Genomic DNA, 22,427 nt, shown 5'->3' on the forward strand with positions numbered 1-22,427 from the left:
AATATATCAAAGTATAATAATATAGTAATATTTATTATTCCATTATTCTGTATGCGACTTTTCTTACTCAGATATTTTAAGAATCCTGTGCACTATTTTTTAGTAGGGGGTACTTTTATTTTAGAAGCCTTATTTTTTATATTTTTCTTTAAAAAGAAAATATTTTTAGAAATAAGTTTATCAGTAATTAATCTGTTAATAATGGTGTATTTATATCCTTATTATTTAAATAAATGATATTTTTATACTGTTGTTTATCATTTTGTTTTTTAATATAAATTATCTTAATTAAATTCTGTAATCTATTTAATTAAAATATTTCTAGCCCCTAAATGGATAATTACAACAAGAATCTTATTGTAGTAGATAATAATGATAATATTATAGGTACTGTTAAAGCACTTACAGGGCATCATAAATCTTTCTTAACATTACATAGGGCCTTTTCACTATTTTTAGTTGATAATGAAAATTCGTTAGTGTTACAAAAAAGATCTAATGATAAATTGGTATTTCCTGGTATTTGGGCTAATACTGTATGTTCTCACCCATTTCTTAATCCATTGTCATTTAGTGATCCTATATTGGATGCTAAAAATCATTTAATAAAACGACTGAATTATGAGCTTGGTATTAATAATATTAAAGAAGAAGAATTACAGTATATTGGTCGAGTGTGGTACATGGCAACAGATACTAAGTATTTCGGGCATTTATTGGAAGGAGAGCCTTGTGCGCAGGAATACAAGGAGTTTGAAATTGGTGAGAATTTACAAGTAGAAAAATACAGTAAAGATTTCTTTGAATGGGAAATTGATTACATTTTTGTATGTAAAAAGACTGTAGATATTGTTTTAAATACTGAAGAAGTGCAAGATGTCACCACTGTGAATAAACAAAAATATAACAAAATGGTTGAAAATGGGTTGATTAGTAAGTGGACGAGAATTATAGTTGATAAGTCTAATATATTTGATATTTTAGAAAAATTATGATTGATTAAAATTAATTTATTTTAAAGTTGATTAATTTTTTATGGATGATTTTTTTGACAGTCTGTTTTTTTAAGGTTGACTTTTTTGATAGTTTGTTTTTTTGACAGTTTATTTTGTAAAGTAATTATTTTTTTAATGATCCGTTTTTTTTAGTGATTAATTTTTTGGGCAATTATTGTATATTTCTTCATTTCACAATAAGTTAAACCAATTTTTCATTCTACAATAAGTAATTACTCGTTTTTTAGTAAATAACTTTTACTTGAGAGTATTTTTATTGTAATACAGACGGAATAAATATACAATACGTTTAGACAAGCTACGCTGATTTTAAGCTAATACTAGCACAAATAGCTAATTAATAAAATTACTTCTCAAATAAATAATTTTTTATTTTCCCCTTATGGTACAAAAGCCACTTAAAAAAGTTAAGATAACAAAAAAGCCTACAAAATATTTCAAGAGATCTAACAAAGATAAATCAGTAGATTTTTTAATTAGTAAAGAAATAAATAAGAAGAATTTACAAAATGTAATAGCATTAAGTAATAGAAATAGAAAAAATAAATAAGAAATATTTAATAACTAAAAATAATAAATGTCATTTACCTTTCTTTATATGTCCTTTCCTTACTTCTGCTTCATAATGTTCGTGTTTCTGTTTCATTTTATTTTTAAGTAGCTTTGGTACAAATCTATGTCTATTAATTCTGTCAACTTCATTAACATTCTTGTATTTTTCAATAAGAACTTTACTTAGTGCTTGGACATCTTTTTCTTTTTTACTGAGAGGTCCTGACTTTTTGCTCGCATCTGATTTCCATAAACGTATTGAACCATCATCACTACCAGAAATAATAAACTGATCGTCATTTGAATATTCTAGACCATAAATGTTGTGCATTCTTTGATTATAATAAATATCTCTTGATTTCCTTTCATTGGTTCTAAAAATCCTAATTGATTGATCAAAACTTCCAGAACACACTTCTGTACCACTAGGATTATATTTTACACACGTGACTGCTCCTACATGGCCTCTTAAAGTATTACAAGGGGTGTCTATAAACCTGAGATCGTGAATGTATACATTACTGTCCTCATTAGCGGATGCGACGAAATAGCCATCTGATGGACTAAAAGATAGCATATTTGTTTTATTGGGTAGTAAAAATTCCAGTACAACTTTTTCAATTCGCATGTCTGCTATGAAATTACGTTCAGTATTAGCAAATCCTATTAAATGGGTGAATGAAGGGTTGTGTGTAATAACATCAGCATTTTGAATAGAAATTTCTACCTTTTTAGATCTCATCTCCAAATCATAAACATTAATGCTACTATATGATGCAACATACAGGTTATCATCTACATGTATATTATTTACGGCAGAATTACAACAATAAATCGTATTATTATCCATTCTTTTTACTGTTTTATTCTGACCAATATAAATGTTATCTAATAAATCAATGCCTATACCTTTAACTTTCGATTTTATATCAAAACTAGAAATCATAGATCGTGATTCTAAGTTACTTAAAATAACGTTATTATCAAAACTTGCAGATAAAATTAACGGTTTTTTACTGGATTTTACCATAAAATTTATACCTTCTTTGTGGAATGACAATGCAGTTACAAATGGTTTAGCAAAAAGTCTGTTTAGTTTTGTTGTATTTATTGCACGGACAAGTTCTCTTTCTTTAATAAAAGGATGGTGTATAGGATTTTTAGAATGTTTAGTATGACTTAAGTCCCTTTTTCTTTCTTTAGTATATTCTTGTTCTGAATGGTAAATAGTGTTAATTTTCATGGGTGTAAAATTTAGAGAGTTTTTGTATATTAAAGATAAAGTGTTAAAAATTCAATATTTTTTGTATATAAAAGAGAAAGTGCGAAATTCAATATTTTTTGTATATTATAGATAAAGTGTTAAAAATTACTGTAATTTTTGTATATTTGATATTTTTATATCTCAATAGTTTAACTTCTTTTTCAAATATAATTTAATCTTTTTCGCACATAGTTAAATCTTTTTTTCGCACGTAGTAGTCCAAAATAATATTTCTTTCAACAAAATTACCCTCTTTTTATATGCCAAAAATAATTGTAAGTAATCTACCACCTAATTTTACAGTAGAAGACACAAGAACGATATACGAAAAATATGGATTGATACTAAACATCACAAAATCAGAAAAAAATTATTTTATTACATACAAGAACAGAAATGAATGCGCTACTGCTATAAATAGTACTAATGGTAAGGTTTACAATAATTGTAAGCCTCTTATTGTAGATTATGCTTACGACAGAGACTCTAAAGTATTTATTTTTAATTTACCACTAGACAGTGATTTAGTAGATGTTACATCTTATTTTAGTTATTACGGCAAAATAGAACACAGTAAATTTATTAAGAATGTGTTATTTATTGTATTTGAAAATAAAAAGGATGCTATAAAACTTTTAGATCTTAATAATAAAATACATTATAAGGATAAATTACTTAATATACGCAATACATTAAAATCAGAGTGTATGTACGATGACTCTAAATGTGTTTTTGTGTACAACGTACCAGAAGATCTCACTGAAATGGATTTTTTAAGATTTTTTAGTAAATATGGATGTATTTTGTCGAGTGGTATAAAAAATAATAAAGGATTTATAAATTATGAGAGAGAGATAGGAGCATATAAAGCGGTAAAATATGGTGATGGATTAAAAATAAAAAACAAGAAAATAAGAGTTACACTTAAAGGGGAAAAGCGTAAGTGAGTTATAGTTCAAAAAAATATCATTTTATTAATAAGATTTTATTACATATAAAATTTTTTTTACTTATAATTTTTATTAATATAAATTTTATTACATATAAAATTTAATTACATATGTTTTATATACATACAAATTTTTATTATAAGATCTTTATTTAAATACAAAATTACATATGATTTTTTTACATATGATTGTAATTACCCATAAATTTTATTACATACAAAATTTAATTAAATAATTTACGTTAATTACTAGTATAATAATGTTTGACTATTTTAATATTTTCTAAAATTAAACCAATGTTCAATACTTTCATTTAAGTTTATAAAAAAATTGCACATTAATTAAGCTTTTAAATAACAACATATTTTAATTAAACTTTTAAACCTTAAATTAGTAATCAGTGTTGATTTATCAAAACATAATAACTAGATTTATTACACTATCATAAAATTTTTAAAAATATAATTATACAACTTTTTATTATAGTTCTTTATCATCCTCTCGCTGTAGATTTTCATATATAGTATTATTTACATCGACTGTATTCTCAATATTTACATCGGTGTTATGATAATAATTGTAATAATTTCCATATCTATAATATTGATAATCCATCATATCTGTTTCATTAGTATTTTTAATTTGTGTAATACAGCTATCACATATTTGCGTAGTTCCTCCTTTTAATTCTGTAATTAAATACGGGGTATTGCAACTGACACACAAAGTCTTTTCATATCCACCTTTAAGCGCCTTTGTTTTACCGCTAGATGTAATAGTGTAGGGACGTGCACGACCATGAAGTTTTTGATATAATCCGCACGCATTACATAAAAGAGACTTCCCGTTTTCTCCTCGCCTCCAAGATGGTGTACTAGTAGTTGAACAATTCGAACACACTCTTTGTTTAGCTTTTCTTTTCAGCTCTCTATGCACCTTCTGATATGGTGGATAATCATACTGATAGCCTTTTTTATAAAACCTATCATCATAAGTATATCCGCCTTCATAAGTGGGATGAGGATCATAATACCTATCATCATTATACATTTTATAATTATATCCATTTCTTTCATACTCATAAAACTCATTCATATCATCAAAATTATTGTATCTTTGATTATTAGAATCTTCTGTCTTCATATATGTATAATAGTCTATATTATCAGTATACTTTTTTTCCTTATTTTTTTCTTTATCTTTTGTCATGATATATTTACTCTGATATTTTGTAAAAATGATTAAATACTTAAAATTTAATTAAGTTTACTAGTAAACAGAAAATACAAATAGAAGCACTTTTTGTTTACTAACAAACAAAAAGAATATTTTAAATATTTTTACTATTTAAAAGGCGTGACGTATATTTTAGAAAAATCAATTTTTTTAATTTACTATCTCAATAATTTGTAAAAATTTAATTAAAAATTTATCAGAAATCTAGAAGCATAAAAGTAATAAATCACGATTTTATTAATTTTTACAAATTATTGAGATAGTAAATTAAATATAAACAAAAATAAACAAGTAGTCTTGTTATGATATTTTATACATGTAACTTAGTAATATACATAAATATTTTAATGTATCAAAATATAAGAAAAAATTATATATAAAGATATTTTATAAAACTTTTTGTTTTTGTAACTTAAAGTTTAAAATTAACAGATGTTAAATTAATAAATTTTGTACAATTTTAAAAGTTTACCAAAAAATACATTGTAGTTTTTAGAATAATAAATTATGCTTAATAAAATTAGCATAAAGATCATTATGTGTCATAACAATTGTGAAATTTATTCTAGAAAATTTTATAAAGTGAAATTTGATTTTAATTTTGGTAAAAATATTTTGATTTTTTATTTATTTAAACATTGTCTTTTATTTAATGAAAGTTGATTTTTTAACCATTAATTTAAAACATTGTTTTACACAAAATTTAAATTTTATTTTTAAAATACCTCCTAAAAATAATAATTGTATTTTAATAGCCTTCAATTTTATTTAAAAAAGGTTTATTAAAATAAAAATTGATTTTTATCATCCCTTACATTTTTAAAAAATAAGAAAGTTTTAGATGTTAGAAATATTTAAGGTAAAAGTACTTGGAATATCACATAACATAGAAAAATTTATAATATTTTTTAATGTACAAAGTATATTTTAAGCATTTAATTGTTTTATAAGATGAATATTCTTAGAATAATATGATATTTTTACAATTTTTAATGTCAAAGTTTCAAAAGCCTGTACATTTTACAATCATGCGAAATTAGCTTAGAAATCTGTATATTTAGTAAAAAAAATAATAAATTTTTATAATTTATAAGTGTTTTAAGAACTGTGATGCAAATATAAAGCACATTTTATTATGTTTCAAGAGTGTAAAAATGTCATTATCATATTCACTAAGAGATAATAAGAATTAGAATACTTTCAATGTATCAAATTTATTTATGTTTTTATCTAACACAGAAATAACTAAAAAGATATAAGCATGTTAAATGAAAAATATTTTAAAACGTAACATATAAAATATGATCTAGAAACATATTTTGTATAATTTTATAATTAAAATATAACTAATTTTTTTAAAACTTTTCAAATTTTTTTGTATTTTACATCCTCACTTCTGTACCCTTTTTTATGCAAAATGTTATTGAAAAAGAATTAGAAAAAAATGAATTTAAATCAGAAGAAGATTTAAGTATTTTTATTAATAGAATTAGACATCTTATAAGTGAATATGAACAAGATTTATATGATAAGGGAACATATACAAGACAGAATCAATTATTAGTAAAAACTTGGAGATAAAAGTTATATAATTTATTCCAGAAGAGGGACTCTTTTGTTGCACAAAGTGATATTCCTGATGTGCTTGAATCAACTGTAAATATTCTTAATAGACAAATAAAAAAGATTGACAGTAACACAGCCTTGTTAAACAAAGGAACTGTAAAACTTATGGGATTAGAATATACTAATACAGACATAGATAAAGAATTGGTACAAACAAGAAATAAAATAATAGAAGCTAAAAATATTGAGAAAAGGGAAGTGTATTTAATGTACTTTGCTTTTTATATCTTTTTAGGAGTATGCTTAACTTTATTACTTGATAAATTTTTATTTAGATTTTAAAAAGTATAGATTATGTATTTTGAACTACTTAATAAATTTTATTACATTTATTTCCCCTACTAATGTTTTTAGATAAAATAAAAAAGCTACTTGAACATTCACGATTTACAACATGTGAAATTCAGAAAAACTTTTTACCACGTCGTATAGGATTAGGATATAATTTTAAATATGAAAATGTTGAAATAGATCTTGTAAAAGAACTTAAAAAAAAGCAGAGGAAAAATAGTAAAAGAATGAAAATTGTTAGTGATGGAAGTGAATCAGATGAGGAGATAATAAGTAAATCAAAAATGGTAAAGTAAATATTAAAATTTTATAAATAACATTAGCATGCACTGTCTTGTTGTATATTATTTTTTATGTAGAAAATTTCGACATTTTAATTATAAAGTAACACTAGCATGCACAGTCTTGTTGTATATTATTTTTTATATAGAAAATTTCGACATTTTAATTATAAAGTAACACTAGCATGTGATATCTTGTTCAACATTGTTTTTTTAAATAGAAATAAAATTTAATAATGAAAATTTAAGTTAATTAAAAATTTTACATATCAAATTATTCATAAAATTAAACATCTCATATCATTTTATACTAATGATTCAAAGTGTCATAATATTGTGTTTTTTCACAATGTGTCATTGTTTTTAATTTAAGTGGGCTTTGACAGTTGACATTTATTAAAAATAAAATATAAATATGATGCATTACAAGGGCAATAAATTATGCAGCATAAAGATAAAATAGTATTAAATTGTAGAGCAGCATTTTGACAAAGGACAAGGCACATACTTTTTTAGCAATTTTATACTTTAAAGTAAAAATGGTTCTTGCGTTACATTGATATGCATTTCTTGTGTCACATTAATGTGTATTCCTTATATAACATATATATGCATTCATAATATTAATGTGTACTACTACTTTACATATTATTATCGCTTTATTGAGAAAAATAAAACTACAAATTTTAAAAAAGAAGGGTTAAAAAATAAATAAATATTTAGATGTAAACTTTCTACAAATCTTGAAGATTGTTATAATAAGTATTCTTTTATATAATTGTATCTATACAATATTTAATAATGTTTATATTATTTAGTTGTTGATTTTTAATCTTTAAATTTTTTATTTACCTCGTGACCCTTGAAATGAAATATTTAGAATTAAGTGTATGGATTGTAATAGTCATTCTTAGCATTAAAAATGCAAATATAGATTTAGATATGAAGGTGATTGATAGTTATAAACATAACACATTTGTATTATTTAATAATCCTCCTTTTAATGGATTATTTGATTTCTTTTTATATGAGGTGATTCCCGTACACTTTTCTAATTATGCTATTTATATTTTAAAATGTTTATTACTTCTTAACAATAACTTTTCAACAATTTTGTCATGTCTGATTTTCTCACTGCCAGATTTCAAACCGCCCTGTGCTACGATCTTCTCAATTTATGCACTTTTTAATGATAATATTTTTTATAGATCTATTTTTATAAGCTTATCTCTTGTATCTGATTTATCTTCAGTATTTCTTATTATCATTTTAATTGTACAGATTACTTATAATACTTATTTATTTTTAATAGATAATAAAAAATCTGTTATTAATACATTAGTTAAGTACTTTATTAATATATTTTTTATATTAAGTACAGTAATATGTACTTATTTACTAATATTTTATATAGATTATAATATTAGATACAATATTTATGACTATAATGATCTATCTCTTGGATTTTCTGGAAGTTTTAATAATCCTAATCTACAGCCTACACATGAATATATAACTCATGGTTCCTTAATTTCAATAATAAACATGTATCATAAATGTTATTTAGGTAGTCAAGGTAAAGACAGTGTATTGGGTAATAGAAGAAGTCAGGATAATAATGTATGGCGTATATTAAAAACAGAGGGAGAAGGTGATATACAGAATAATGATTTAGTTAGACTTGTAAATATGAAATTACAAACAGTTCTTTCACTTAATAATGTAAATAATACTGATAAGTTTTTTAATGTAGAACTATCAGACAGAGATAAAGTGTTACAGTCAAAAAATGATATATTTAGAGTTGTGTGTGATAAAAAATTAAAAGCAAGGCAGAATGCCTTTCAACTCGTTAATGTTAATACTGGATTGTATCTAGGAATGAGGAAAATAAATCAGAATAAACAAGATGAATTAAATGTGTATGCTAGTATTTACAGCAATAATAAGCACAGGCTGTGGTATATTTCTGATAATGAAAGAAATGACGATACTACTAAAATAATGTTAAATTATCCTAAAATTTCATTAATTCAAAAAATTATAGAACATACAAGACATATTATTAATAATGTACTTATAGAAGATAATATACATTCTAGATTATTCTTATTATTAGTACCTATTATCTCTCTATATATAATAATTAGTAAAATATTAAAAAATAGAGGATATAAAAGTAAGAATGTTAGTTCTTTACTTATAACATTTTTTGTAAATACAGTATTATTAAGATTTATATATTGTGGAGACAGAAATGTATTAATGGTAAACCAAGTAATTGTAAATTATCTTTTTATAAAAGAAGTACATAAATTTTCAGTATATGTATATTTATTAATAAGTTTAGTATTTTTAATTCACCGCTAAATTTAAATAAACTTTATTGTCTTAATAATTGTTAGAGTAAATCAAGAGTTTATAAATCATTTAAGTATAGGCATATCGAATCCATCTTGAAATGTCATGAAATTTTACAAATGTGTTTCTTTTATTTTTATAAGTAAAAGTATTTATAATGTTCTAAATCACTTTTTAGCAATAAAAAAATCTAATGGTATTTAAATCTTTTTGTAAAATAAAATGGTATTTAAATCTTTTTGTAAAAAATTAACTGGTAGTTAAATCTTTTTGTAAAATAAAATGGTAGTTAAATCTTTTTGTATTAAAAATAAAATGGTAGTTAAATCTTTTTGTATTAAAAATAAAACATTTAAAAAATAAAAATAACTCTTTGTAAATATAATTATAATTCTTTATTCCAATTCCTTGTTTTACTAAGTTGGTCTTTTAATTTATCAAAATCATCTCCTTTTAATGGATAAATATCATTTTCAAATAAATCTGAGCATTCAGATATGGTGTCATCACTGGAACTAAATTCATTAACTTCTGAGAAAAAAGATCTATCTGCCATCAAAGGGCAGAAAATAAGAAAATTTTAAAAAGACAATGCCACGATTTATAAAGTTAGACATACCATAGGTTTATTTATAAAATAAATATATATAAAAAGTTTGAATCTGAATATTTTTGACTATAAGGCATCTGTACTCAATATATAACATAACATTTCAATTAAGTACCCTTTAATGAGTTTGTACGATATTTTAAATGTTCATAAAAATTCTAGTAAAATTGAAATAGAAAAAGCTTACAAAAATAGAGCAAAAAAGGTGCATCCTATTGTTAGCAGAAAAGGAGATAAAGAATTTGTAGAGCTAAATAAAGCCTATAATATTCTTAAAGATCCTTATAAAAAGGACTTTTATGATATGATGGGAGATAATGTAATTGATCACTTAGACAGGGAAAAGGAATCTTATGTAATGGTAAGAGTTTTTGATAGAATTAACATTACTTGTTATCTGTTATTTTTTATAGGACTGGTTTCAAATGTATTACTAATTCCTATTGGTTTATTTATCGATCTTGTATATTTAAATCTATATATTTTTATAGGACTTCTTATTTTCTTAGTAATTCCAATTATAAGAAATATTTTTAGAGTTGATTTTTTAACCTACAGGCAAATATTCCATTTAAGTTTAAGATATGCAATACTGGCCTGTCTGGTGAACACAAATTCAAAATTAATTTTTACGGGAATGGTGGTAGTAGACATATTGAATATATTAACAATGCAGAATTGTTTGTCTTTGATTGGTGTTATTGGTTTTTATATTTCATTTCTTATTAACTTGTCTTGCTTGATTTTAATAAAGGCTATTGACAACAGGCGCATATCATCCGTGCTTGTTTATGCAATTTTACATTTTTATTTATATTTCAATCAGATACGTATGCTAAAGACAGGATTTATTGTGTTTTTATTTCTATATTTTTTACCGATAATATTTATTTCATTTGAAATTTATAATAAGTTGGTTTTTATACCTTTAGGATTATTAATATTTGGTTTTGTTCTCGCTTGTATAATATTTATCAAATTTATAAAACTAAATATGCCAAAGTTAAATCTTAATACTAAAAGTTTGGAATCATTAGTGTAATTAATGAATCTATCTTACTAATTTTTATTTCAATAATATTTTATGATATTTATTTCTACGAATTTATTTATAATAAATTTGCATAAAATTAATAACTTTGTTTACTAAATTTATTTTTTAATATATGCATATATACTTGTAAATTAACATTTAAGGGAAATTACAAATAATGATTGTTTGATATAGTTATATTATAAATAAATATAAATTATATTAAAATTGTTAAAGTGTTAAGGGTCACTAAATGTTGTAAATGTGCATCTAAATTAAAAATACAACTGATAAATTTTTATTAAGCATTATATTAAATTATATATCTTTGTACTTAAATAAAATATTTATTCATTTTTATAAAATATAGATATTTCATAAATAATTATTCTTTAACTCGTTCTGTTAAATTTGAATATGGAATGAATAAAAACAATAAATTATAAAATAAGTTTACTTAATGTCAGAATTTAAAGATAACATGACCTTGATATAACTCAATTAAAATATTTAAATAGTTTCAAAACAATAAACTTAATACAAATTATGATCTTTTATAAAAATAAAACTTAACAACAAATAGATGATACACTTAATATTTTTGTATGTTTGATATTTTATAGTTTAATGCCTAAAAATGTTATATACATTCTACGTTAGTATTTTTATTAACTGTAAACATTAAATTTTTGTTTGACATCCCCAAAAATTATGCGCCAAAAAACCACTCAAAAATATAAAAAAAGATGTAAACGAAGAATTGTTGTTAATAGATTAAAAAAAGAAGGCGTATTAGGACTAGATCAAATACAAAATAATATTAAAAATAATATCAAACCAGAAAATTTAGATGAAGTGCCTAGTAATGGAAAATTTTACTGTATGGAATGTGATAGATTTTTTATTTCGGAAAATTCGTTAGCTTCACATCTTAAGACAAAAGTACATAAAAAAAGGATAAAAGAACTTAAAGATGTCATTCACACACAAAGACATGCAGAAATGGCTGCTGGTTTATTTAATTAAATTATTTTCTGTTTCTGAATGATCTTCTATATTTAAAATTTCTTTTTTATCTAACAAGTCTTCTGTGTTTAAATTGTTTTCGCTTTCATTTTTTGCTGTAATTTTTGTCTGATAAGGAAATAAAACACGACTGATATTATTTTTATTTTCTTTAAAATACATAATAATATCTTTTAGATATTCTGCTATAAAAATATGACCAACTCGTTTGCTAAGTTCTTTTAGAATTATTAAATAACTAATTTTATAAAAATATAATTTGTTATGAGATAAGTAAATTTGATATAACATGTCAAGTATACAAAGAAGTGTACATTCTCCATCGCATTCACCACCATCTTCTGTAGATAGCTCGTTATCTCCATTTTCGCTGCATTTTGTACATTCAGTGATATTGTATTCTAGCATTCCAAAAATAGCACGAATTTTTTTTTCATTTAAATTTACAACAATTTCTTGTTGACTTAAAATAAGTAAAACTTCATAACGCAAAAGATAATCCTTATCATCTAAAAATTTGCAAAGTTTTTTTAAAAAATTTCTATCCTTCATTTCTTTAGTGTCAGATAAATACATACGTGCCATCCGAATAAATGTGATTTTTTTATCATAGCAACCTTGTAAAACATCTTCGACATTTAAAATGTCTTTATAGTCATTTTTTTTAAAATTAATAACCCAATCCATTTCGTTTATGTCATATTCAATTAAGTTATACAACGATGAATGTTCTAAACCTTCATAAATTTTGTTGTGTATAGTAAAACCTTGAACAAAAGGATTAAATGTTTTAAAGTTAATTATATTATTTTCATTAAATATAATTTCAGAATCAAATTGTTTTCTATGAAGCTCATAAAAACAATCTTTATTCATTTTTGTATCTTTCTTATCAGAATTAAACGTACAAATACGGTTCGCAAAAATAGTATTGTATATCTTACATGTTTTTGTATCAATAATACTGTTTAGTAGACTAAAAAATCCGCATTCATAAAGCAAACTAATTATACTTTCGTGCTTTAAAATAAACTTTTGGATAAAATCCAATATTGGATTGTAATTATCATAAATTTTTTCATATAATTTTTCTGTTATAAAAAATATAAATTTTTTTGTGTAAAATAAATCAGGAAAAATAATGTTATCAATGTTAAAAGTAAAAAAATCTAGTGCTTCATTAAATGATTCCTCACATCTGAGACACAATAAAAAGCCTTTTTCTAAAAATTTAGAATTATTAACAACGTAAAAAAGTGAAGAGTTTTCTGCTAAAATATTATTAATAGCTTCAAAAATATCTGAAAAGTCTTTTGTGACTTCTTGATTGTCTATTATAAGAGAATCTATAAGTGATAATAAGTAAACGTCTAAATCTGTTTCATTATTCATTAAGGGTAAGAAGGAAAACAAAAGTAAAATTTTATAAAAAAAATAATTTTTAATCATAAAAATTGTTAAATAATAATATAACCGTTGTTAACTTCACTAACCAGTCTTAATAGTGTTATTTGCATTTTTGCTTATTTCTTAGCAAGATAAATATGCTTACTAGTCCTTTAAGCTGCAGTTTTTCACTACATCCAAGATTAAGACGGCATTCTATATCGCTCATTTTTTTTAATATCTCCATTTTATTTTCTAAAGAAGATTGAACAACGTGATCAGTTAACAATAACAACAAATTTGCTAGGTCTAAAGATTTGGTTTCTTTAATGCTTTCTAGATCTCTTAATAATGCATCATAAGATTTACAAAGAAACCAGTCAAAAATTTCTTTAAATTCTTCAGTACTTAACATGGAATTAAACTTAAGAACAGTCTCTTGATTTATAATACCGAATGATTTACCAATAGCTTGTATATCATTAACAACCCTGCGCATGTCGCCATAGCTCGTCTTCATTAAAAAATCTATTCCCGTGTACTCTACTTCTATATTTTCTTTTTTACAAATTTCTAAAACGCTTTTTCTAAAAATTTTTACTGGATTAAATCTAAATTTAGAACATCGACTAGTAATTGGTGTGATAATTTTTTTAGGATAATTGGCTATCAAACAAAATCTAGTGGTAGAACTAAAATCCTCCATAATTCTTCTAAGAGCATTCTGTGCATCTCTCGTCATAAAATCTACTTCATCTAATACTACAAGCTTAATAGTATTACTATACGTAGAGGCAAATTCTTTGATAGTCTCTCTTACAACAGAAATACCTCTTTCATCACTTGCGTTAAGTTCAAGAACACTTGTGTTAGGAAAAGAATTTGAAATAATTCTTATTGATGTCGTTTTACCGGTACCAGGTGGACCATAAAATAACATGTTGGGGATAACTCTAGATTCTTGTATAGCTTTTAAACAAGCAATGACTTCTTGATTTCCTTCGACCTCATCAAAGGACTTTGGTCTATATTTTTCGACAAAAGGAATGCTCATTAAAGGGTTATTAAATAGTATTTTTTTGGTATAAGAGTAATAAAATCAAGTCAATATGTTTAATATCCATTTTGGAAATTAGTGAAATGTAAATATATTAATAATTAAACCTATTTTGTTTCAACAATTAGTCTTTCTTATTGTTTCATTTTGATACAAATCAAGCACAAAAACAAAAAGGTTTTGATACAAACAAATTTAATGGATAAGGAGATTACACGATATACATTAAAAAGTTACCTTGAAGATCATATCAACACTACTCCGTATGAACAAAAAGCTGCTACAATAGGAAAAGTAAAAAAACTAATTTCTAAAGATTTCAAAAAGTTTGTATTCGATATTGTCAATGAAATACATCGGCGCACAAATTTAGACTATAAAAAACCTGGTAATCATAGAATGCGTAAAAGATTACTGCAAATGAAAGAAGAAACATTTAAAAATCTTGTATTTGATACATTAGAAGTTTTCAATGAGCGCTATAAAAACAATATAAATAGTTTAGATGATGATATAGAAAACATTAGTAAGCTTGTTTCTGCATTGAAGACTGAAGAAAATATTAATGAAAAAATTTTTAACGAAACTAATATAACTTTAAAATATAAATATTTTTTAGAATATATTAACCAGAAATACAACACTAAAAAGGATAAGATATTTGAATATATGTCAGATTTTACAAATAAAACTATGGAAGAAGAGATAGATGATTCTTGTGATATAATGTTTAATTATAAAATTTTTATAGAAAAGCTTAATCGATCGAAATATGCACAACTAGAAAAGTACAAAGTTTACTCAAATAATATTAGTCGATTAGAAAATATGGAATTAGATAAATTTAACAGGAAAGAACTGATTGGCGGAGAATTTCTAAATATTCTAAAGCTAATAATTGATAACCAGTATTGTTATGAAGAATCAATAATCAATAGAAATGTTAATCATTTAATAAACACAATACAAAAAATAGATTATTTGGATAAAAGTAGTTTTAAAAGATTAATAAGCACGGAAATTAAAAAAGAAGATTCGATAGACATTAAAGAGACGGTTATTAACATATTAGAAAATTGTAAAGAAATGTCATTTGTAAACACAGAATATATAGCAAAGCTTTTAAGTGTTAAATCAAAAAAACTATTAACATATGAAGATATATTAAATATTGTCAATCTTATAAGAAATATTTTAGAAGATATTAAAAATGACAAGAAATGTAGTAAAAGTAGTTAATCCATATACATTAAACTTGACTTTTTATTAATTGCTTTTTTAATCAAATTGGATCCCCCTAATGGCATTAGAACGAGAAAATAATTTATGGAAAAAATCAGAAGATGACATACTAAAAATGGGAGTTATGAAATATGGTATCAACAAGTGGAATAAAGTAGCTTCCTTGTTAAAACGAACTGCTTTGGAATGCAAAGAAAGATATGAGAACTATATACTGAGTGATGATAACTGGACAGAAGAAGATATAAAAAAATTATTAGAAATATCTAAGCATCTAAAACCACAGTGGGGATTGATTGGTAAAATTATGAATAAAAATGATCAAATATGTTATGAAAGATATATTGGTGCTGTCTATAAACCTTTAGATGTGACTAAGCATAATGAACTAAATGCACCCACTGATGAATATATTACTGAAGAAGTAAAGTGTGCGTACAATAGAATTAAAAAAAGAATAAATAGAAAACATAGGAAAAATAAATTGCAAAATGTTAAAAAGAATTATAAATAGATTGTGTTTATACTTTTTAGAGATTGGGGTTTTGTTATCGCATTTAACTAATGTTTATTGTTTTATTAAAATATATAAATTTATTTACCTGTCAGCTATACATGCTTTTATAACAAATTATGGTTTTTAGTAAAAGTTTAATTAAACAAAAATTGATCATTAAAACTTTGTAATTGACTTCTTATAAAAATTTGTCTTTTTTTCAATATTTTTAAACTATCTTTGTTCAATTTAACCACTTTAATAAATTTGATTCTTTTTTAACATTTCCTTGTATCAAATAATAATTTTATCCCCTTATGAATGAAAATAAAAATAGTCTTTCAAAGCAATTAACAGTTTTAGGATATGGCACATGCGGAAAAACAAGTATATTAAATAGACGTATAAATCAGAAATTTGATGAAAAATTGGAACCAACTGTATTTACCTCTGCTACTGTTGAATTTAAAGAAGACAATCACGTTGTAGAATTAAAATTATGGGATACTGCTGGTCAAGATGAATTTAGTAGATTTCGACATTTAGCTTTACCAAATGCTCATTATGTTTTAATTTGTTTTAACGTTGATAGCAGGAAATCTTTTCAAGAAGTTTCTGATACATTTATACCTCAGATTAAAGAAATAAATCCTCAAGCAAAATTTTTTTTAGCTGCGACTAAAATCGATCTACGTGATGATGTTCACACATTAGAAAAATTGGCAGCAGAGGGGGATTCCCCAATAACTAGAAGTGAAGGAATGTCTTTAGCTAAACAAATTGAAGCAGCGGCTTATTTCGAAACGTCTGCAAAATTAAATATCGGTGTGAACGAACTATTTGAACAAGTTGCAAAATATGCTATCAAGGAAAGTTTAAAAAAAGACAAATCTTGGTTTAAAAGATTCTTGTCATCATTTGCCTGTTGTCTAATAGAATGAATTTAATAAAATATTATATAAAATTTTTTTTATTTGCTGTAATTTTAAACCCTTATGCCGATCAGAAGTCTTGAACTAATTCAAAATTCTTCTTTAAACAATTGGATTGCTAAAGCACAAGCTTATGTTTTAAAAGATTCAATTATTGCAATAGATGGATTTTGGTTTTTGAGAAAATACGTTCAACCCGGTGATATGACAGATTTTTTTATAAGCAAGTGTGACGAAAGGATACTAGCTCCTTTTTTTAAGCTTATAAAAATGGCTAGTGTATCTAAATTTCAAATTCTTTGGGTTTGGGATGGTCTTAGTTTTAAGAAACCTAAAAGTGATTTTGCTAGAGATAATATAACATTGCTCAAGCAAGGGTATGAAGCACTAAAAATTAACGATACAAAAAATCTTAACTTAACTTGGAAGTCGCTTATTGATTATGAATCTTATGTTTTACAGATAAACGATTTATTAAAACAGTTTGGACATGAAGCTGTACGAGCACCATACTTGGCTACAGCACAAATAGCTTATTTTTTACAAAATAAAATTTGTAATTACGCTTTTTGTAAAACTGATACACTTATTTTTGAAGGTGTCGAAAAAATAATTATAGAATTACATTTAGAGAACATTAATCAATTTATGTTTACTGTTTTTAATAAGAAATTTTTTATGAAGCATTTTGAGTTAAATCATCAAAGCTTTAAAATTCTTGCTTTTGCACTGGGATGTGAATTTTGTCCCACTTTACCGGAATATGCAGATAAATTTCTTTTTGAAAATGTTTTAGCTAAAGTTAAGAACAGTGAAATGGATGTTTATTTAGAACAGCAAGCAAGGCATCTAGATGCATATAAGAAGTATCAAGATATCTTTTATGCCGCATTTATTCTTATTGATTTTCATCCTGTGATGAAAGAAGAAGGCATTGTCAGTTTTTATAAAGATACAGAAGCTGTACCAAATAATTTTGAAGATTATTTTGGAAAAAAGTTACCCAGTCAAATTTACAAAGCTCTTTTTTTCTGTAAACTTCCGGTAAATGTTGTAGATATAATTAGCAAAAATAAGGAAAAGGATGTCATTTCTACTATTTCTTATAATTTATTAAATTCTAGATACAAATTTGACAACAATGTACAAGATTTAAAAGGATCTTTACTAGATATTTATACTAAAGATTGTAAACTTTTAGATGATTTTAGCACTGATACACAAATTTTAATTTATTATTTGATTTTATTAAAAATCATAAATAAACAAAGTGCAGATAAAATGATTTGTTTGATAAATATTAAGAAAAGAATGTTTAAGAATGAAGAAATATTAGATTGTATTCTTAATTACGATATTTATGAATTTATTTATAAGAGTAAAAAAATATTACAGCGTCTTAAGGATTTACAACGTTGTTACAATTTTGTTTATGAAGAATATAAGAATGAAGATTTAAAGTTTGATATGGATATTAACATGTTTTTATTGTTGTATTACATAAAGCATAAACATAATTCAGAAGATTTGTCTATTAATATTATTAATGATACTATGAAAAAAATCGAAAATTTTTTAAAAATAAATATATCAGTTAACGATGAATTTAAAATGGTATATGATGATATAAAAAAATTATAAAATAAATTAATTACTTTTATTACATATTTAATTATAAACAATTTTTTTATACTTGACAGTTTATTTATTTCGTATTAAATTTTAACATAATTCATTTTTGCTGAAGTTTAAATTACTTTTAATATGTAAGCGAATGTTTAACACGACGATCAAACAAAATTTTGTAATAAACATCTCACAAATTATTTTTTTATAATATACAGAAATATTGAATAAAATCTAATCGTTTACGTTTGGATATGTTGGTATTTAAATTTGCCCTTATATATATTAAACTACAAATTTTAACATTTAGACAAAATTTAGTAAACTTCTGTTATTAAGTAAAAATATAAGTGCAATAAAATTTTAATTTGTACTTTAAAAAAATATAAGTCAAGATAAATTATTTTTTAAATTTATAAATTCTTACTATTAAAATTTGAATTAATTTTGAATCAATGCAATAATTACGTATAAAGAATTGTTTAATATTTAAAGACCCTTATTTTTTAGTGGAAATTGTCATATCTATCAATTTATTTTAACGGGGTCTTCAAATTCTCTCCTTAATTATTTCCCTATCCTATTACTTTTTCCCCTGCAAATTTATCAATTCTTTACCAATACGGCTTCAAAACATCGCTGAGTAGTTAAGCTGTTCAAGTTTATTCTGAAGAAATTTAGTTAAATACGCATAAGGTTGGCTTCGATGCTAAATATTTATAATTTGTAAAAGTTTTGCTTTCTATATTTTTATCTCAACATATTATTTTCATCCCTTAAAACATAAATGGATAAATTTAATAAAGTAGTTAAAAAGTACTCATTGTACTTTCCACACTTACCTTTACCAAGAATTATAGAAAGCGATAAAACTTTTATTGTAAGCATTTTTAACATAGAATTACAGATTTATAGTTACGCTGAACTTGATTGTTTAATTGATCAAGTAGTAAGTGAAATAATTAAATTGCACAAAAATAGACAACAAATTGAGAACAATAAGCCGGCAAAAAAAGCCTCGGTTGAAAAAAGCACTAAGCTCATTAGTACTTATAACAATACACAATCTAACACAAAATCTAATGGAAAAAGTGCTAGAGGTAAAATGAGAATGAAAAACATTCAAAATAATAGATATATACCAAGTTTTTGTGAGGATACTAATGAAAACAAAAATAACATTCTAACAGAGCCAAAAGAATTATTTAGTGAAAAAATATCAAATTATTGTTCTACTAAGAATATTGCATTTCCTGAATATGTATTTGAAAAAAGCAATGGTGTATATTTCTGTAAAGCTTTTTTTATGAATGAAAAGTTTGAGTCGCGTTATGCGTACGACATGAAAGCAGCAAAAGAGGATGCATGTAGGCTTATTATTTCTTATATTAATTATTTGGATTCTGAAAATATTATAAATAAAAGAAAACGTTCTATAAGTGAAGATGAACCTACTAATACTAGCGTATCTAATACTAATTTTTCTGAAATATTTAAATATTCGGAAAATGAAGATTTTTTTGATGTAGGAAATTTTTTTACTTTTTGATATATATTTTACAAATTAAATTCTTTAATGTTTTTATGCTTGTATAATTATATGACATATTTAGGTGGTAAATGTTTATAAGTAGTTAATATCATAAATTTTTTATTACCAAAATTTGTGATTTGATTTCGAGACGTGCGATTTGTCAACATAGTTAAAGCTTCTTACAATATTCCTATTTTTGTATATAATGAAATATAAAACAACATTATATTGTTTTTTATTTAAATTTTGCTTACATAGAAACAAACAAAATTTATCGAAAAAGAAATTGATAGAAACTAAAAAACGCCAAAAAATATTATGGAATAGAGCAGTATTTTTATACATTTGTTTTATAACAGGTTAAAGTAAACTATAAACAGACGCATTTTTGCCTGTCGTTTAAAATTTTTTATCCCAAAAAATCAAAATGAAAGAAGAGGTAAAAATATTGCTAAATTTTTGTAAAAAATGATAGACAAAATAATTAGTGTCTTTTTTCATGCTTATTGGAAAATCTAAAATATTTTAAAAGTAAAGCAATGTTATTGAGTGCTCGAGTAAAAATTGAAAGAAAAAGGGTTCTTTTATGAATAAAAAGCCCTTTTTTAAAAAATTATGTTTAAAAAAATGTTAAAATTGTATTTTTGTCGATTCTAAATATTAAATTTAGAGTTATAAGTTTAAGAACAGATGTTGTAAAAATAAAGTTCAAATTTTTTTAAACAAGTAGGTAGTATTACATTTTAAAAAAGGTTTAATAGATGGTTTTAATATCATTGTTGAAGTTTATGAATCTAAATTTGGAAAATAAAAATTTCATCGTGGTTACCGTATAAACGGTATATAAGTTTTAAGGATGGTGAAAAGAACACCTGAAAGAAAAATAGTTTTAATTTAATAAGATAAAGAAAAGCAGAGATATTAGAAAGTTTTAAAAAAAGTATGTCAAAAAGGTAAGTATAATTTTTACTGTTAAGTGGAAAGACTACAATAATTTTGGCAACTACCATTATATTTATCTATTTGTTAATTATTCTGTCAATTTTATAAATAGTGGAACAGTTATGCACACAAATACAATAGAAGGAACATCGGCAAGCATTAGAAAAAATCATTTAAATTATCAATGTCAAAGAGATATTTAAAGCTTTCTAAACCTTTTGTCGTCTGAAAGAATTTTTTCATCTGATACATTTAAAAAACGTTTAAGAATTACTATTAATTAAATAAAGCTTTTAATTATTTAATTTTGTATAAAAAAATTATTTTACTTTAATAAAAAACTCACAAAAATTTTTATTAAAATTCTGGTGCTTCTTCGCTTTGACTTTTATTTTTCGGGTTTAAAAAATTTATACAGCAAGCAAAAGTGCTTAAGGATGGCGTTCACTTCCCCTGACTACTTTAAAAATGGAAAGAGAAAAAAACTTGACATTTAAAGCATTAAAATATGGTATGTTTGGAAGTAATTTGCATTTTTATATTCTCTAAATTTAATATTTTTTCTTTTAACGTTAATGATCAATTTAATTTTAACTAATTTTTTTATGATTAGTTTATATGGCTAAAATACAACGATATATATTACTGTTTAGCAGCTTGTATAAAAACTTAGATACGATTTTTTGTGGATTGGGCGAAATTTATTGATAAATTCAAAGATTTCAAGAATTATATCAAAAATTTTTTTACCATAAATGTCATGATAAAAACCATAAAGAATTATATCCAAAAGAATATCAATATAATCTTTAAAATCCTTAAGACTTTCAAATTGCTTACAAGATGCGCCAAAATTTTTAATGATGTAACTTATACAGTCGAGTTCAACACTTCGTAAAAAATTGGCATATGTTTCTAAATTTTTAAGATTTGTATATTTATCTTCATTGGTACCTTCAAAATTTA

The 22,427-nt window shown here is 23.7% G+C and overlaps 17 protein-coding genes and 1 pseudogene across 17 annotated transcripts; 13 read left to right on the top strand and 5 right to left on the bottom strand.

Moving 5' to 3' along the window:
* Positions 1-332: 332 nt before the first annotated feature.
* On the top strand, positions 333-995 carry AAJ76_4200014473 (isopentenyl-diphosphate-delta-isomerase ii; the record flags this gene model as incomplete). The annotated part of the gene is made up of 1 exon (XM_024475597.1): positions 333-995. One exon carries the CDS (start codon positions 333-335, stop codon positions 993-995), a length of 663 nt encoding a protein of 220 aa, XP_024330589.1.
* A 403-nt stretch (positions 996-1,398) lies between these two features.
* AAJ76_4200015539 (hypothetical protein) lies at positions 1,399-1,566 on the top strand (the record flags this gene model as incomplete). Its single annotated transcript, XM_024475598.1, has 1 exon — positions 1,399-1,566. The coding sequence occupies one exon, from the start codon at positions 1,399-1,401 to the stop codon at positions 1,564-1,566; it is 168 nt and encodes a 55-aa protein (XP_024330590.1).
* Positions 1,567-1,596: 30 nt separating this feature from the next.
* On the bottom strand, positions 1,597-2,811 carry AAJ76_4200016951 (ddb1- and cul4-associated factor 13; the record flags this gene model as incomplete). Its single annotated transcript, XM_024475599.1, has 1 exon — positions 1,597-2,811. One exon carries the CDS (start codon positions 2,809-2,811, stop codon positions 1,597-1,599), a length of 1,215 nt encoding a protein of 404 aa, XP_024330591.1.
* A 281-nt stretch (positions 2,812-3,092) lies between these two features.
* Positions 3,093-3,779, top strand: AAJ76_4200017233 (rna-binding protein; the record flags this gene model as incomplete). The annotated part of the gene is made up of 1 exon (XM_024475600.1): positions 3,093-3,779. One exon carries the CDS (start codon positions 3,093-3,095, stop codon positions 3,777-3,779), a length of 687 nt encoding a protein of 228 aa, XP_024330592.1.
* A 483-nt stretch (positions 3,780-4,262) lies between these two features.
* On the bottom strand, positions 4,263-4,991 carry AAJ76_4200019131 (gata zinc finger transcription factor 3; the record flags this gene model as incomplete). Its single annotated transcript, XM_024475601.1, has 1 exon — positions 4,263-4,991. The coding sequence occupies one exon, from the start codon at positions 4,989-4,991 to the stop codon at positions 4,263-4,265; it is 729 nt and encodes a 242-aa protein (XP_024330593.1).
* Positions 4,992-6,428: 1,437 nt separating this feature from the next.
* Positions 6,429-6,926, top strand: AAJ76_4200020569 (hypothetical protein; annotated as a pseudogene).
* Positions 6,927-6,988: 62 nt separating this feature from the next.
* Positions 6,989-7,231, top strand: AAJ76_4200021129 (hypothetical protein; the record flags this gene model as incomplete). The annotated part of the gene is made up of 1 exon (XM_024475602.1): positions 6,989-7,231. One exon carries the CDS (start codon positions 6,989-6,991, stop codon positions 7,229-7,231), a length of 243 nt encoding a protein of 80 aa, XP_024330594.1.
* An 852-nt stretch (positions 7,232-8,083) lies between these two features.
* Positions 8,084-9,586, top strand: AAJ76_4200022224 (dolichyl-phosphate-mannose protein o-mannosyltransferase-like protein; the record flags this gene model as incomplete). The annotated part of the gene is made up of 1 exon (XM_024475603.1): positions 8,084-9,586. One exon carries the CDS (start codon positions 8,084-8,086, stop codon positions 9,584-9,586), a length of 1,503 nt encoding a protein of 500 aa, XP_024330595.1.
* A 376-nt stretch (positions 9,587-9,962) lies between these two features.
* AAJ76_4200024273 (pre-mrna-splicing factor) lies at positions 9,963-10,133 on the bottom strand (the record flags this gene model as incomplete). Its single annotated transcript, XM_024475605.1, has 1 exon — positions 9,963-10,133. One exon carries the CDS (start codon positions 10,131-10,133, stop codon positions 9,963-9,965), a length of 171 nt encoding a protein of 56 aa, XP_024330596.1.
* A 175-nt stretch (positions 10,134-10,308) lies between these two features.
* AAJ76_4200024449 (hypothetical protein) lies at positions 10,309-11,229 on the top strand (the record flags this gene model as incomplete). Its single annotated transcript, XM_024475606.1, has 1 exon — positions 10,309-11,229. One exon carries the CDS (start codon positions 10,309-10,311, stop codon positions 11,227-11,229), a length of 921 nt encoding a protein of 306 aa, XP_024330597.1.
* A 702-nt stretch (positions 11,230-11,931) lies between these two features.
* On the top strand, positions 11,932-12,246 carry AAJ76_4200026072 (zinc finger protein; the record flags this gene model as incomplete). Its single annotated transcript, XM_024475607.1, has 1 exon — positions 11,932-12,246. The coding sequence occupies one exon, from the start codon at positions 11,932-11,934 to the stop codon at positions 12,244-12,246; it is 315 nt and encodes a 104-aa protein (XP_024330598.1).
* A 1,507-nt stretch (positions 12,247-13,753) lies between these two features.
* AAJ76_4200028826 (replication factor c subunit 5) lies at positions 13,754-14,686 on the bottom strand (the record flags this gene model as incomplete). Its single annotated transcript, XM_024475608.1, has 1 exon — positions 13,754-14,686. The coding sequence occupies one exon, from the start codon at positions 14,684-14,686 to the stop codon at positions 13,754-13,756; it is 933 nt and encodes a 310-aa protein (XP_024330599.1).
* A 201-nt stretch (positions 14,687-14,887) lies between these two features.
* AAJ76_4200029028 (hypothetical protein) lies at positions 14,888-15,928 on the top strand (the record flags this gene model as incomplete). Its single annotated transcript, XM_024475609.1, has 1 exon — positions 14,888-15,928. The coding sequence occupies one exon, from the start codon at positions 14,888-14,890 to the stop codon at positions 15,926-15,928; it is 1,041 nt and encodes a 346-aa protein (XP_024330600.1).
* Positions 15,929-15,989: 61 nt separating this feature from the next.
* Positions 15,990-16,445, top strand: AAJ76_4200030130 (myb-like dna-binding domain protein; the record flags this gene model as incomplete). Its single annotated transcript, XM_024475610.1, has 1 exon — positions 15,990-16,445. One exon carries the CDS (start codon positions 15,990-15,992, stop codon positions 16,443-16,445), a length of 456 nt encoding a protein of 151 aa, XP_024330601.1.
* A 299-nt stretch (positions 16,446-16,744) lies between these two features.
* AAJ76_4200030885 (rho ras-like gtp-binding protein) lies at positions 16,745-17,368 on the top strand (the record flags this gene model as incomplete). Its single annotated transcript, XM_024475611.1, has 1 exon — positions 16,745-17,368. One exon carries the CDS (start codon positions 16,745-16,747, stop codon positions 17,366-17,368), a length of 624 nt encoding a protein of 207 aa, XP_024330602.1.
* Positions 17,369-17,422: 54 nt separating this feature from the next.
* AAJ76_4200031563 (m2 dsrna satellite propagation-like protein) lies at positions 17,423-19,000 on the top strand (the record flags this gene model as incomplete). Its single annotated transcript, XM_024475612.1, has 1 exon — positions 17,423-19,000. One exon carries the CDS (start codon positions 17,423-17,425, stop codon positions 18,998-19,000), a length of 1,578 nt encoding a protein of 525 aa, XP_024330603.1.
* A 772-nt stretch (positions 19,001-19,772) lies between these two features.
* On the top strand, positions 19,773-20,534 carry AAJ76_4200033913 (hypothetical protein; the record flags this gene model as incomplete). The annotated part of the gene is made up of 1 exon (XM_024475613.1): positions 19,773-20,534. The coding sequence occupies one exon, from the start codon at positions 19,773-19,775 to the stop codon at positions 20,532-20,534; it is 762 nt and encodes a 253-aa protein (XP_024330604.1).
* A 1,576-nt stretch (positions 20,535-22,110) lies between these two features.
* Positions 22,111-22,427, bottom strand: AAJ76_4200036565 (hypothetical protein; the record flags this gene model as incomplete). Its single annotated transcript, XM_024475614.1, has 1 exon — positions 22,111-22,427. A coding segment is annotated over one exon (317 nt), but the record flags the coding sequence as incomplete, so codon positions are not given.

This window comes from Vairimorpha ceranae, assembly GCF_000988165.1.
Source record: "Vairimorpha ceranae strain PA08 1199 chromosome Unknown NODE_42, whole genome shotgun sequence".
Lineage (NCBI taxonomy): Eukaryota > Fungi > Microsporidia > Nosematidae > Vairimorpha > Vairimorpha ceranae.